Source organism: Podarcis erhardii (assembly GCF_964252035.2).
Source record: "Podarcis erhardii genome assembly, chromosome: 3".
Classification (NCBI taxonomy): Eukaryota; Metazoa; Chordata; class Lepidosauria; order Squamata; family Lacertidae; genus Podarcis; species Podarcis erhardii.
Genome location: NC_138507.1, coordinates 38,755,671 through 38,770,754, shown reverse-complemented (window position 1 = coordinate 38,770,754; position 15,084 = coordinate 38,755,671). Strand labels below are relative to the sequence as shown.

At 39.1% G+C, this 15,084-nt stretch overlaps 1 protein-coding gene across 4 annotated transcripts in view; it reads right to left on the bottom strand.

Moving 5' to 3' along the window:
* Positions 1-15,084, bottom strand: part of CD109 (CD109 molecule) — a 64,706-nt gene that overhangs the window by 25,400 nt on the left and 24,222 nt on the right. For all 4 annotated transcript variants that reach the window (XM_081856783.1, XM_081856784.1, XM_081856782.1 and 1 more), the window contains exons 12-23: positions 13,899-14,000; positions 13,727-13,789; positions 12,594-12,770; positions 11,470-11,622; positions 9,812-9,886; positions 9,429-9,489; positions 9,081-9,210; positions 8,234-8,348; positions 4,449-4,562; positions 3,279-3,497; positions 1,805-1,946; positions 541-717 (exon numbers count right to left, since the gene is read on the bottom strand). In XM_081856783.1, coding sequence (XP_081712909.1) covers positions 541-717; positions 1,805-1,946; positions 3,279-3,497; positions 4,449-4,562; positions 8,234-8,348; positions 9,081-9,210; positions 9,429-9,489; positions 9,812-9,886; positions 11,470-11,622; positions 12,594-12,770; positions 13,727-13,789; positions 13,899-14,000 — 1,528 coding nt within the window. The remainder of the gene's footprint in view (positions 1-540; positions 718-1,804; positions 1,947-3,278; positions 3,498-4,448; positions 4,563-8,233; positions 8,349-9,080; positions 9,211-9,428; positions 9,490-9,811; positions 9,887-11,469; positions 11,623-12,593; positions 12,771-13,726; positions 13,790-13,898; positions 14,001-15,084) is intronic.

The window sequence follows — 15,084 nt, the reverse complement described above, 5'->3', positions numbered from 1 at the left end:
TCCTACGCTGGAGATTAAATCTGCCCAATTGTGTTCAAAAAGGATGCAACCTGTGTGGTGCAAGAGCAGTTTGGAAGTCAGGACTGTGTATGTCGCAACTCTACTTAAGTAAAGAAGAAACAGATAATATGGTTTTGGGTGAGAAAACTAGCTTCTTCAGATTTTTTATCTTTTTATGTTTCCAGTTGTATTAGGATTCCAAAGGTACAGTTAAACTGAGTTTATTGCAAAACTATGCTTAAACCATGTGTTTGGGCAATGTAGAATTTGAATTACCTTGTTACACACATTACAGGAGGTGTTACAGTCCTGGTCATTTCTTATTGTGACAGCTGCCACTGGCAAGCTTTCAGGGCTCACAAAATTGTCTCAGTGTTTGCAATTTTCTGCCCATTCTGCCCCTCTATCTATCCATCACACATCTGAGGCGTGTATAGGGAAAAGGGAAAGCAATCCATGCAGGAGGAATGATTTCTCCCATCAAACCTTAATAGAAACCCACAATAAATGGGAGGCTCTTCTCCAAAAACAGATTCTTACCTTCTCTCATATATGACATGGCTTTTGATTTAAGTCTGGGCTTCAGGTCTCCTGCTTTGGCCAGATAGTCCAGAACATAAATATTGGGTGCAAAATTGATCATATTCTGTTCCCCACAGCCATAAGGCATCTTGATCAGTGACTCCAAACCGCTGATAGAGGGGCCGAGGATGTCTCCTGAAAGATATAGTTCACAAGACAACGTAACGGAAACGCCAGTAGAAAAATGTGGAAGGCTGAGTTAATCACTTTGCGAGTTTTCTTTGCATCACTTCTAAAGGATACCCTAATATACTCATGCACTTCAATGAAGCAGACACACAATAACTGAAATTATCATACATACGCAGTACACTTTATCACTTCTGCTGATAATGTGAGTCTAGGGAATGGGCCAAGAGTATTTGAGGCTGCAGCGTTGCTGAAATTCACTAAGTGCAGACCTGATTAATCTCCTGGATATGAGACCACTAGGAGCTCAACATAAAACAAAATATAATAAATCAATGTCTTTTTAAAATTTGATGGTAATAACATATAAAACTGAAGACCAACAACAACAAAAAACCCAGAAATGTCCAGCAGGTATACAATACTCTACAGAGCTATGCTAGTATGTTAGCAGTGTTTGAAACTTCCATTGTTCTAGGCACATTTTGCGACAGGGAATTTCATTAGCCCAAGCAATTTCTGAGCTGCAGTATGGAAGGAAAGGAGGACTTTTTTCTGGCTCCCCACTTCCAGATACTCTCTGAAGACTGGACAAGAGACCCTGTTAAGAATATTAGAGTGATGGGCAGGGAAAGGATTAGACCATGTGAAAAATGAAAATAATATTTTAGCTGCAGTTCATTCATTTTCAGCTTTGTATTATTGTTATAAAAAAGCGTGCCTAGACATTCCGTTGTTGCGCCCATAACCTAGCTTTAAGGTGCCATTTAGCTCCTAGCTTTCATATCTCAGTTTTCAACACTGTATGTTAGCAATAAAAAAGGAGGATGAAATTAATGGGTTATATGAGAAATAGCCTGCACAGCATTTCCTTTTCACTGACGTGGAACACTTCCACCTATTCTCACAGGCAAGGGATAATTTATCTATTCAAAACCAGTCATGATACCATACCAGTAACAAAATAACTTGCATGCTGAATAATTCAGCAATCAATTAGAGCACACTCTTACTGATATTTCAGTTTCATATTTACTTTTTATTTGCCAGCAGGCATCAAAATGAAACAATGTAAGAGGAGTGAAATGCTTACCAATAACTGTGACTTGCACTCTTTCGCTGCCAGGTACTACATCAGAGGGAAAAGTGAAGTTCAGTCTTTTTGTTTCAAATCCTATTCTTTTGGACAGGTCCAAAAGAATTGTCTCTGAGTGAGACTGTTCTAATCCCTCAGCCTGTGAAAAAATAAACAAAGACTAGATGCATGTCCAAAAGTTATTAGGTATGGTAGTTCTTTGTGCACTTCTCCCAATATCAGGGACCTCTACAGATCTCAGAGTGAAATCCTGTATCGACTTAGCTGGGATTAAGCACCGCTGAACTCAATGGAAATAATGTCTGAGTAGACATTTGTATAGGATTGCATTGGCAGTGCTGATATTGAGAAATGAAGCAAAAATGTAACAATGCATATCCCCATGGATTTTTGCTTCACAAGAGCTGATGTGCAGTATTAATTTTGAATAACAAGTTATCAAAATTGCATCTTATGACAATATATAAACACTTTTCAAGACTAATAAATTTCTGCCAAGAAGTTTTCTGCAACAGAGTTGGGTCTTCCTAATAATTAATAGCTTAATGCGAAGGTTTTCAAGGAGCACAATTTAAGCCTATTTTTGTGCGGAAAACAACCATAAAGCTTCTTCACATTTTATTTCAACAATTTGCAATTACATACTGCTTAACACTGTAGTTTGTAAGTGGTGCACAACTTCCATGTTAGTCTTGGTTCATGTGGAACCCAAATATACCTTAAGGGCCAGTTCAGATACTGTATAAACATGCCTGACTTCATAAACAATGATCTACTAAATTAATGCGCCACGTACCTTACAAAACAGTTCTAGTATTTGTGTATTATACCTTTATGTGCAGAAATAAGTGCTTTATGTCTCATGGTCTGGAAGTGAACAGCAGACCTGAAGCTGTGGTGTGAGTGGCCTGGTTCAGACATATTGCTTAACCATGCTGAGAAGGGAACTTAATATTGGAAAAATGAGGAACAGAGAGAATCTAAAATTGACAGATTCTTCCATCTCAAGCTATGCTCAAATGCAAACACTGACTATCACCGGTTTTAGATATATCAGTACTAAGCAGTGCTCCATTAAGGTAATTTCCTCAGAAACCAAGGAAACTTATTTCACAGCAAATGTGTTATGGCTGAGATATTAATTATGTAACCTTCAACATGAGATTTGTTAGAATCATTATTTTCCTGTAGTAATAAGTTTATCCTTCTCAATATTGCTAATCCTTTCATCAGATTCTGTCTTCCCACTTCAGTTTTGTCCTGTCCACATAAAGACCATGTTTCTTCCGTGTTCTATGCAGAACCTGGACACAACTCCAGAGTTAAGCACAAATTGGGTTCTTACAACACTCAGATCATCACTCCCTTTAGAAACTTCCCGTAAATACTTAAAACTAATTATCAACTGCGTGCAACTTTTAAAAGTGGTTCATCCATCCGACAAACAGATTGTGTAAATGATTTAAATTACCTTCACTAATACTTTCTGTAAAAGAGCATCAGAAGCAATGGGAGATATTGCCGTCACTCTGATGGGAATCTCTCCAATTTGCTTTGGCTTGATCGGAAAAATAACAGTCTTTGCAGCTTCACTTGGTACCCATGCTGATCGCTGGTTTCCCATGGCATTTATATCATTAGAAACAATAAGGATTTCAAAGGTGTCACTTGTATCAAGGGTCACCGTAACCTATTAAAAAAGTGGTTAATTAACATATATTTTGTGCTACTAGCAAAGACATTTAATGTGACATTTACCAGGAGGCACAGAAAGGATTTCACATAGATGTGACTACTACCAATTATAACGTGGGTGGGCCCGCCAGGATACATCAACCTGAGAGTACCCAGCAACACTCAAGAAAACACAAACCAGAAAGAAGGGGGTGGGCAACTGGGAACTAGGAGAATGGAAAGTGAGACAAATATGACACCAGGAGATAGGACAGAGAAAAGAAGAAAGTGCAGAGTAAATGTCAAAAGCAAAATAACATGTGAAACTTGTGCAAATGGAGGCATTTTCTGCTAAGGCAAAGCCACACGTAGCTATAACGTTCTGTATTGTACCAAAAACAGTCCAATTGGCATCAAAATTCAATCTGCACTTCTGTCCAAGCCTATCCATACAGCATGATTCTATGCATGTTTACTCAGCTGCAATTCTTACTGTGTTCAAGGTAGCTTACTCCTTAGAACATCTGCGTAGGATCACAGCCTAAGCCAAATCAAAAAACCCGACAAAATCCGATTGCAAAATGACTCCCCACCCCACACCCTGGGGTCAGTAACCGATAGACTTAAACAGTCTATCTCTGAATCCATGCTCCAGCAAGACCATGAACTACCCCAGCAAAGGTTAACTAAGAGCTGGCAACAGCAAAGATAAGGCAACTACAAGACATCATGGGCAAAATCCAAAATTGTGTGCATGGACTTCCTCTCACACAACAGGACTTCCTCTTGCTCTCCTCACCTTACACTCCCTACACACATACAAATTTGCTCCAGAGGGTTGGGTGCATGCAGGCAAGGGTGCAGAGAACAAATGTGAATTGTTGTGTGAGAAGGCCATTCTGCTCACGTACAGACACCATTGGATTCCACCTAATATTAGAAAATGAACAAATGAATGAATGTTTACCTCAGTGCCTTCTTTCAAATAATTAAAGAGGTTTACTTCCAAAACAATCTCTTCTCCTCTTGTAACACTAGGAGGAAGGTTTAAGGAAACAAAAAAGGGCTGGAAGACTTCTAACTGAAAAATATAAAAAGTTATACAACAGTGAACCCTTGTGGTGTATAGGTTAGTTGTTCAGCAGAATACAATTTAAATGCAGATGGTTTTTGATTAGAACTTTTCAGAACAGACCTTGACCATTGGCCAGTTAGAATTTAATTGACTAAAAACAAACATCAGTATGCTAAGAAATGGGGGGTACAACTTTCACATAGCAAATTTTGTAGGTCATGCACTTCTTGAAGTACCTCAACCGGCATGCTAGAAGCTGACATATAGCTGCACAGATTGAATATGGGGCTCCAAAACACAGCTGCCCCATCTCTCAACTCGCACACATACAAAGATGTGTCTCTTTCACAACTATGGCACTCTTATATGCCCAGGACAGCATTTAGCCCCTGAACCTTGCATAGCTACGGTATGAGATAGTTCTTGGGGTGTGTCTCCTACACTTAAAAAGGAATTTACTGTTGCCTGCATTAGAATAACTTTAGGCACTGGTTCAAGAGCAAAATCTAATTTACTGAGCATATTCTGATTAAAGTAAGTTAAAGACTGTAGCTGTTGTGATACAAGTAGGGTTGCCAACCAGATATTATTTGATTGGCCTGACCAGAAGAGCTATGTTATATCAGGCAATAAGTACTAGCATCCAAAAGGCACTGAGCTCCAAATCCTGCCAAAGTCCACCCCACCCAGATTATTCCAGGCTCCAAAGCTGATATACCATTTCTGCCCAACGTCAATCCATCTCTACCCCCATATCATTAATATTTTGAAAATAAAAGTTGGCCACCCTGTAATCCACTGGGGCTCTTTGCACATGTGTAAGGGATAGCATGAATAAAGAATGGCTTTCTCCCATATTTTCAGGCAGCAGTCCCACGGGTCAATATATTCCAAAATAGACTGTGATATGGTCAGTAGAGTGAGACAGAGGGTGGGTGAAACCGATGCTCAAAAAAGAAGAAAAACTCACTGTATACAAAGTTCTCAATTCACACTTGTGAATTATGTTGTGCTTGCAAGGAGCACCCACTAGGAAATTATACCCATCACAGATTTTTAATTAATACCAGATAAGGCTCATTCCTAAGCCCTGTAAGCTTATTAACACTGTATCTATAAAGCCTGTGCTCAGTTATATGTTTTTGTAAAAATATTGTTTGCATGTGTCAATGTATAACATGTTTTCACCATATGGAACTTTAAACAGAAACCGAGCAATCCAACAATGTACAGGAGGGAAATTAAGTCATTGTGAGAAGTGAAGTGGAATCTTGGCTATGGATTCATTAAAGACTACTCAACTGTTGGCACGTTCAGCCAAGCATGCACTTTCATAGAAATCACCAGGATTGATCAGTCTCTGCCAAACAACATTCAGGGAAAAAATGAATATTGACCTTAATCTCAAATGAGCTTGAAATAAAAGTTAATATCCAGATCCAAATCCATGAATGAGGTATTCTCATAATCAAATGTTTTGTTTTCATATATAACTGCCAGATGGAAAGCCTGGACCCCAAACCTCAACCACTCTTCTTGTTTGATTATAATATCAGATTTGATACTGAATATTGTTCAAGAGCTTCACTAGTAAGTACATTTTTATGTAATTTATTTTAGAAGAAAAAATAAACTTATATACAGTGGTACCTCGGTTTTCAAACGTCTCCATTGATGAACGTTTTGGAACGCAAACGCTGTAAGCTCGAACGTGCCTCTGAAGTCGAACCGGAAACGTGGCTTCCGTATTGAGTTTTCCATATTGAGATTTCTGTTTTGAGGCTTCCGTTTTGAGTTTTCAGTTTTCGAATGTTTCGGAACTTGGTCTTCCAGAATGGATTACATTCAAAAACCGAGGTGCCACTGTACTACCTTATCCTAAAACAGGGCGAGGGAACCTTTGATCCTCCAGATGTCGATGAGACTACACCTCCCATCCTCCCTGACCACTGGCCATGCTGTCTGGGGCTGAGAGGGATTAGAGTCCAACAACAGCTGGAAAACTGACAGAACTTGTTGGCAGATATGGCATTGGGTTGGATCCTTAGTCTTGGTGGGAGGCAGGGCTTGGGAGTCAGTCCCCTCCTATAAAAAAACAGGGTACCCTGTTAAAGGGATCCAAGAGGGGTTGCTTCTGTCCAGACGCCGAGATAGCAGTCCTGGTATGACTGCCTGCAACTGATGTATATCATAGGGCAACCCTTAACCCAGGGCCAACTGAACCATTATTCTACCTGCAGTCGAGCTGACTGATTTAGGGTACATACCCACTACCTACACCAAAGCCTACATACATCTGTAATCAATAAAGTTGTGGTCTGTTTGAACCCAATACTTTGTCCTGTATCTTTACTTGTCATCATTCACTGGACCCTGGCCAGGCACAGGCTCCCTGCACCTGGGCATGCAATACATTTGTGGGCTCTCTCTCTCCCAAAGCAGCACTTGCCAAGTCAGAAGCATAATCACCACTTCTGCACAGGGAAGATCTTCAAAAAGATAACAGTAGACCTGGGATGCCTCTGCAATGCTTTCGTATTGAGTCTCTTTTTTTGGGGGGGGGGGTCATCAAGCTGGTAGGAAGGCGAAGAGCAACACTAGCAAGAAAAATGGCAGCACTGTTCTCTGATTTCCCTCCAAGTTGGCTGGCATATCCCTTATCACTGAAGCTTCCTGGATTTCCCCTAATTTTGCCCTAGTGTGCCTGGTGGATTCTTTTGCCAGGGACCTGAAACCTCACTAGCTCTTTTAGAGGGGGGGGCAGTAGTAATGTGAGGGTTTGCAAAAGGTTCAGCCTGTAGCCTGATTAAGGAAGATCAATACACCCAGGTTGAAGAAACTGGCCATTTCTGCTCATTCATCTTTATGGTGCAATCCTACAAAGCCTTACACAAAAGCAAGTTCAATGGGACTTTTTCTCAGAGTAGATATAGGAGCGCAGTCCTAATAATGCTTCCCAACTCCTTATCTAGTAAATACATTAAGCAGAACTGCTTTTGGGCCAAACTACATGCCAATGTTTGAGTGCCATTCCACTGCTTCTGCTGCCCTGAGAGCATGAGCCAACAGCTATTACGGAGTTAGGGTTCTGAGATATCTGTCACTATTACGGAGTTAGGGTTCTGAGATATCCCATATTATTTAGGGAATAGGACACATCACTAAAGTAGCAAAAGGTTGTATTTATTTTGAAGTCTGTTTTTATAGTGATGCTTTCAACTCACCCTAACCCTATTATTCTTTTCCTTAGATTAGAGTGCCCTCTAGTGCCTAACTATTTCCTGCAGTCTTTTCCTTCGCCGGATCTTTCCTATTTCTTGAGAAAGCTTTTCTTGGGAGGCAAGGATAGGCTACAAACCCAACTTGCCACTGGGCTTATTCTCTCTAGAACAATAAGGCTCTTTTAGCCTTTTTCCTGGTGCTAATTCTCTTCTCTTGCTCTGTTCTCCTCCACAGCTTTCCTCATCCCTGTGGTTTAAATGGCAGCTGAGGCAATGTTAAAGTTTAAGGCACCAAATATCTGAAAAAGATGCCCTTCGCCTTTGGAATGCCCTCAGTTTCTGAGCTGCATCTTCTCGCCACCACATGGACATAGTATTGTTGGCAGATGAAATCACACCTCTATGCTCAGGGTTCTACAGAGGGGTGAGGTGTATTTGCATTTGAATTTCTGTTACCTCAATAGGTGTTTTCATCACACCCAGTCCAAGGTTTTCAGATATTATAAACGCACTAGCTACCCAGGTAGTAATGGTATCAGGAACAGTGACATTCAGCGTTGTTTCAGTTGATCTAAAAATGAAAAGAAAGCAGAAATATAATTTCAGAAGGATAAACATCAACAATGGTCAGTAAATCTAGGCAGATTTTCCTGGTGGAGTAATGAATGATTTGCTAAATCAAGTTAATGGTTTGAGGAAAAATTTGCAAAGGTACAAATGAAGGCTATACATTCAGTTTCTACATAAGGGCCATGGTTCTATTCATATTTATGAGACAAGGGTGCTTTCCACATAAAGTGGAAGACACTTTGAAGTGGTAAGCAAAAATATGTGTTTATAAGCATGGAGCAGAACGGACACATGCTAAAGGATCTAAGATTGGCAGTATACCCCTAACATATGCCCACTACCTGCTGCAAATATGCACCTCTGCTTTACACTGTGCTTGATGTTTTAATTTGTTGGAAGCTGCCCAAAGTGGTTGGGGAAACCCAGTCAGATGAGTGGCATATAAATAAATGCTTGTTGCTGTTAAACTTTATGGTGTTTGTCATTCAAGAATGAACCAGCTTCTAAGAGTATTTTGCCCTTTTCCTTATTTGTAACTCTAGAAAACATTGTTTATAACATTCTTCAAGAATGGGCTGTCCTGCATATTGGTGCTCGGCAAAGATGCCCATTTGATGAGAAACTCTTCAACAGAAGTATTAAAAGCTACAGAGAAGTTCCTTCCGCTGGTAATACATTACATTAATTGTTCTCAAATAAGAATGGATATGTAAAGAAAACCCTTTCTGTTTACCTTGTTGTGATTTCACGCCAAATCCATGTCTCTGGAAAATTTGTCCTTATATGGGGATTTTCAAAACCAACAGACTCTCTTGGGGGCTCCAGATGATGCTGAAAGTCTAAAGCTGAGCTATAATCCATAACTGGGGGCAAGAGAGAATACTGTAACATTCTCTTCATATAATTTCAGTGTTTAGAATCTACACTGCATCCTAAATTGTGTCACTCTTTTTCAATACACACACACATAATTTTATTTGCTTAATTGAAATAAACAAAAGAAAGGAACACTTGTTTTATGTTCTACATACATCGCATGAGCCAAAAACAAAGAATTATACTTGATGTTACTTTTACTTACAGCCTTCATAGTTTTCATCTTCTGGAAGGCTGGCATCAGTCAATACCCAGAGTTTGCAATTCTAAACACAATATATAAAAATAATTTTAAATTTAAAAATATGCAACATATGAACCATTTTTGTCAACCTATATTTTATTTCTTTTTAGCATATTTTAAAGCATGCATAAATAAACAACATTTCTGGTTTAGAAAATAAAAGCTAGCTTTGTGTGGAAGAAAGTCAGTATCTACAGAGGACTGAGTTTTCTTTGCTCCAATTGCATCTGAAAACACAAGAATACTAATGAATGGAATTGCCTACTGAGTAACCCTTACTAAACTTTTATTTTCTTTAATACATCAAAACAATGGAAAAGTACATATGCATTTTAAAACTGTACCTGAAAGACACCATATGAACTTCTGGCTGCACCATAATCAAGTCCTCTATTATATAAACTTAGCTCATGATGAACCTAAAATAATAGTAATAGTACTTAGCTTTTCATAGGAGAAACCAAAATAAATTCAATTAATCATGATCATATAGATCTTGTTTTAACAAAGAATATTCTACTTAGCAAGAGCCTTATCTGTAAGAATAACAAAGCAAAAATTGTAAGACACAATAATAATAAAAGTCAACAAAAACAGTTATCTGCCACTTAGTTGTTATGCTACTTTAAAATTGAGTATACACAGAATTGTTAACAAAATCCTTGCAAAAATACAATGGGAATAAATAAAAATGTTTTCTCACTTCCCCTGTATCTCTACCACTTACCACAGGTTTGTCCATAGTTTCTCACTTTTTCTACACCATGCATAATTTTATACATCTCTATCATATCCCACTTTATTCACTATATTTCCAAACTATAAAGCCTAAAATGTTGCAACCTTTCTTCATGGGGAAGTTGCTCTAGCCCCTTGATCATTTCAGGTGCCCCTTCCTGTACCTTTCCCACTTTTTGAGGTGCAGGAACCAGAACGGTACAAACTTTTATTCTCTAATGCTTTTTGCCATCCCATACTATAAAAAGGCCACTCCTGGAACTTCCGACGGCTTCAGGAAACTTGGGAAGTACCACTCTTGTAATAATGTTACTTATATGCTCAGCTTCCCTGAAAACCTCCCCTACATACTAAAGGATAAAGTTGGCAAGTTGGCAAGAACCGTAGATAGGGTCAGGAGGAAGCAGAAAGCACCAGCATTGTTGTGTGTCTCTCATTCTACTTCCCACAAAAGGATTAAAGTGGTACCTTGGGTTAAGTACTTAATTCGTTCCGGAGGTCTGTACTTAACCTGAAACTGTTCTTAACCTGAAGCACCACTTTAGCTAATGGGGCCTCCTGCTGCCGCTGTGACGCCGCTGCACGATTTCTGTTCTCATCCTGAAGCAAAGTTTTTAACCTGAAGCGCTATTTCTGGGTTAACCGAGTCTGTAACCTGAACCGTATGTAACCCGAAGTACCACTGTATATAATTCTCCCCAATTCTTGCTCTCAAGCTGTGAAAACGGATTCTTCCCATTCTTTGCTTCTTAGGCCCACTTCATGGAGGCATGGTTGAAACAAATAATATAAATGGCTTCCCTATCTGGGAGACATTTGTGTGACGGGGTTCACATTTGCTTCAGAAAAGACTTTAGGCACGCCAACAAACCATTCCTCGCACACAATATGGTGTGTGTGTTTTGCTGATTAGTTTAGAAGTCAGCCTGAACCATGTCGGAACCACTTTACATAAAATGCCTTCCCAATCAAGAAAGCAACCCATGCAGTTTGCATTCTAGGCAGTAGCCATGGGTGAAAGGGGAAAGACAGTGGTTGTAGAAAATGAAGCTTTGTTCTGTTAAATTATGTATAAAGCATTGGAGAAAAACATTTTGAGAATTATCATACACTTCAAAGGAATGAAATCTACTGGTGTCAACTCAGTGTGGCTCGACTGTTTTACTTTAACAGTATAATGGCAAAGCTCACAATCAAATCTAATAGCTGCTCCTACACAGTTCTAAAATACACTTCAAACATTTCTTTTCTTTCAGAAACTTACAGCATCCTCTGTGATATCACTTCTTTTCCCCAGGAGCTTTGTGCTTTTGTCCACAACCAGAAGACCAATGGTTGCTTTTGGTTCCGTCACATTAATCTTGAGAGTGACTGCCTCAGAAGGCCCAGCTCTATTTTTATTCCAATACATATTGATCTAAGGGGTGGGGGGAAGCATATTACTTTACATTATGCAGTAGATAAAGGAGAATGAACAATTATTTGACTTCAGGTGCTGACTCCTATATATATGTGAAATGTACCCATGGGAGGGAAGTTCAGGTTACAGCCACAGTGCTGGGGAGAGTGTGAATCCCCTCATTAAAAAACAAAAAACAAAACATGGTGTTATCTCCAGTCATGGATGTCTTGATAACCTATCTATTTTGGCCCAAAGATGCAGGAGCCATCCTTAGAAGACAGAGAAAGAAGAATGAAGCAAGGTTAAAGGTGGGAAAAGGTCAGAAGAAAAAATAAGTCAAAGTAGCAGGCAGAGGAAACACAATGCAGGATTGAAGAGATGAACAGCACATGACCTAAAAGGGACTGGAGGTAGAAAGCTGGGGAGGGGGGCAGGTAAGCAAATTGGGCCAAACATCTTCCATTTTTATATCAAACAACTGTAGCAAAGTAAAAATAATCTTTATTTATTTTAATTATTTTAATGTAATTGTGATTTTTAATGCTACCGTTTAACCATATATGCCACCCAGAGACTATGCTTATAGGATGGCTTTTAAATTAAATGCAGATATGTAAATAAACGTATGCAGTGTGTAGAATGCATACTTTTTTGCACAACATGGACATAAGGCCATGGACAGTGAAGCAGTCAATACATTTAATCCTAAGCATCCTTTGCTGGTAGGTACAGCAAGGTCTATAAATGGGCTCTAATGCAGGAAACCCAGTTTAAAATCTGAAAGATGATAATGAGCAATTAAACAGACCAACTAGTGAAATAGTTTGTAAACCATAACTCTATGCTAATGCCTATCAGTGTGTGGGCTTCAGTTACATACTATGTTTATTTGACTTGTTTTTATTTATGCTTCCCTTTTTGTGTATAGTCTCAAAACAAAACAGAACACCATTTGTGTGAGAGGAAGTCTATGCACACAAACTTACCTGATTTTTAAAGACGAGTTGAACAGGAATGCAGAGATCATCACTAATTACTTCACCATCATCACTCACATAGTAGGCAATTATGCATGCTGTAGGAGCCCAAGAATGCTCTGGTGTTAAAAAGAATTCTGCAACGTTTACTTTACCCGCAGCCACAATTTGTTCTTTAGATACCACCTATATGAGGAGGGGGGAAAGTTAACTGATTTTCCTGTCATCTGAGTTCCAGCTGAAATTGTCACACATCTCACAATTCAACATCTGTTATTTATAAAAGCACCTAAAGTATTGTTGCATGCCAGCCTAATCTCCAAGCGGTGCGAGATTCCAAGGGTTCCAGGAGCGCTTATCCAAAGTCTGTGTTTCCTTTTGGAAATGAGGCACAGTGGAGACTGTTGTTTCTTTATGGCATATAGTTTATTTACACATATATACAACCTGAGTCTATGATAGAGGAGTTCGCAGCATAGTCACCCCAAGAGCCTTCTTCCATAGCCGCAGTCTTGGATCCAGACAGACATCAAACATGGTGCTCTCAAAACATTGCTCTGCCCCTCCTGCTTCCTGCTTTACTTCCAGGTCACAGAACTCCTAGCTCTTAATGCATGAAGCTTAGCTTAGTTTAACAAGCTTTCAACACTTGTTGATTCAAGGGGATTAGAAGCGTTTGGCATACAACTTAAAACACACAGGTCTGGCACCCAGTTTTAACACCTCCAAGCCTTAATTAAATTCTAACACCCACTGGATCCAGGGATAATAGAGGTCTAGCACCCACAAACTCATAACAGTATAATAACAACTATACAGGTGTCACGTGAATAGGTCTGGGCCCACAGGCATTTATGCCTGTGGATAAAAAAATCAATTTTTGTATGCCACACATTGCAGCAAACACAGGTGTACCAGTACATTCACATTCCGTAGGAAAGCTACAACCAGTCTCACCTCTCCAATTAGCATACCCAAATGATACATGGACGTACTATTGGTATTTTTAAATGCTTGCTCATAGTCCTATCTGGAAATTATAGTTATTTTTGAGTAGCAAAATCCTCCTTATTGCCTATGCTGTCTTTCCCGTGTTTGTGGTAAAATTCAACACAATACATATAAAATAATTTTTAAAATACCATATAACTGATCTCTTTCATCGGCTTGTTGCTTTGAAGATTCAGCTCAAATGGAGTCCCAACCTAGGGGGGGAAATAACACAACTTGAATGAACATGCTAATTCCCTATCATGATGTAGTGTATTATTAGTGAATTTTGAAGCTCATCAATTATTGGAAAGCAGAAGTTACCTTTACATCCTGACTTGCTTTTTTAATTTGGAGAAAAGTCATGGTGGTAGAGTAGAATGTACCATATATGATTATAGAAGTTTCGCTCTCCAGAAATTTGGCCTGTAAAAAAAAAAAAAGGAACGGGTGGGGGGACATTCAACACATTGTGAGGAAAATGATAAAGTTCAATTAATGTTTCACAAATTGTATAATTAGTGCCTCTCCTAATTGAAGAAACATACGTAAATAAATGAAGATATCAATCTGCCTTTAATGGTTAGAATGTAAAAAAAGAAAAAGCTGCACTCCATCAGAATGCAAAAAGAAGGTAGAGATGGACAATCCAATAGTTCCTGAAGCAATTTTCTTAAATTATCATCTAAAATTAGTCTCAAGATAGCATCATAGAACTTTTGATTTTCTTTTTCCACTCAGAAGACGTTTCTGTGCCCAGAGATGAAACATAGCAAACACCCATGATGGAATAGACAAGCTCTCTCTTTCTCCATTGCCAGCTAAATTGGACTGATGCAGTAGAACATCCTGCATCTGCTTAGTCAGTCTATCTACTGTCCTAGCCATGGATAGACCGAAGAGTGGCTCCATATTGTCAAAGGAAGAATCTTCTATCTATATCCAGTAAGGAAGCCAATCAGGCTGGCAAAGAAGAACAGAGCATCTACTTTGTCAGCTCAATGTTTTGCAAAATGGGTCAGGCTATTTGAGGAGGAACAAAAAGATGAAGGGACATAGCTAGGAAAAGTACTAGGAGAGAATTCAGAGGCCTGACAGGCCAAATTAGGCCCCTCCCTAGGTTAGATGATTGCTAACAAGTTGTGGTTTTCACTAAACCACCGTTTCTCATCCCATATGAATTTGAGGTACTGTTGTTTATCTTAACTCTAGGTAGTTAACAACCCAGGATATCAAGCCATGGTTTCATCCTGGTTTGCTTTAACTAACTAGAGGCAGAATAATTCGCAGAATTTTGTGATGAGAAATAATAGTTTAGCAAAAAATGAAAATGAAAAATTTCACTCTCTTCCTCTTGTTCACATATGAGTGGAGAGGAAGCTTACCTATGGTTCATAATAGTTGCCTGAACCTACTATGAATTCTAAAAGGATAAATTAATACACTTGAAATGAATGTCCTCCTGCATCCTGCAGGGTTTGGCAGTCCAACCAAAAGGTGAAGCCTTTGG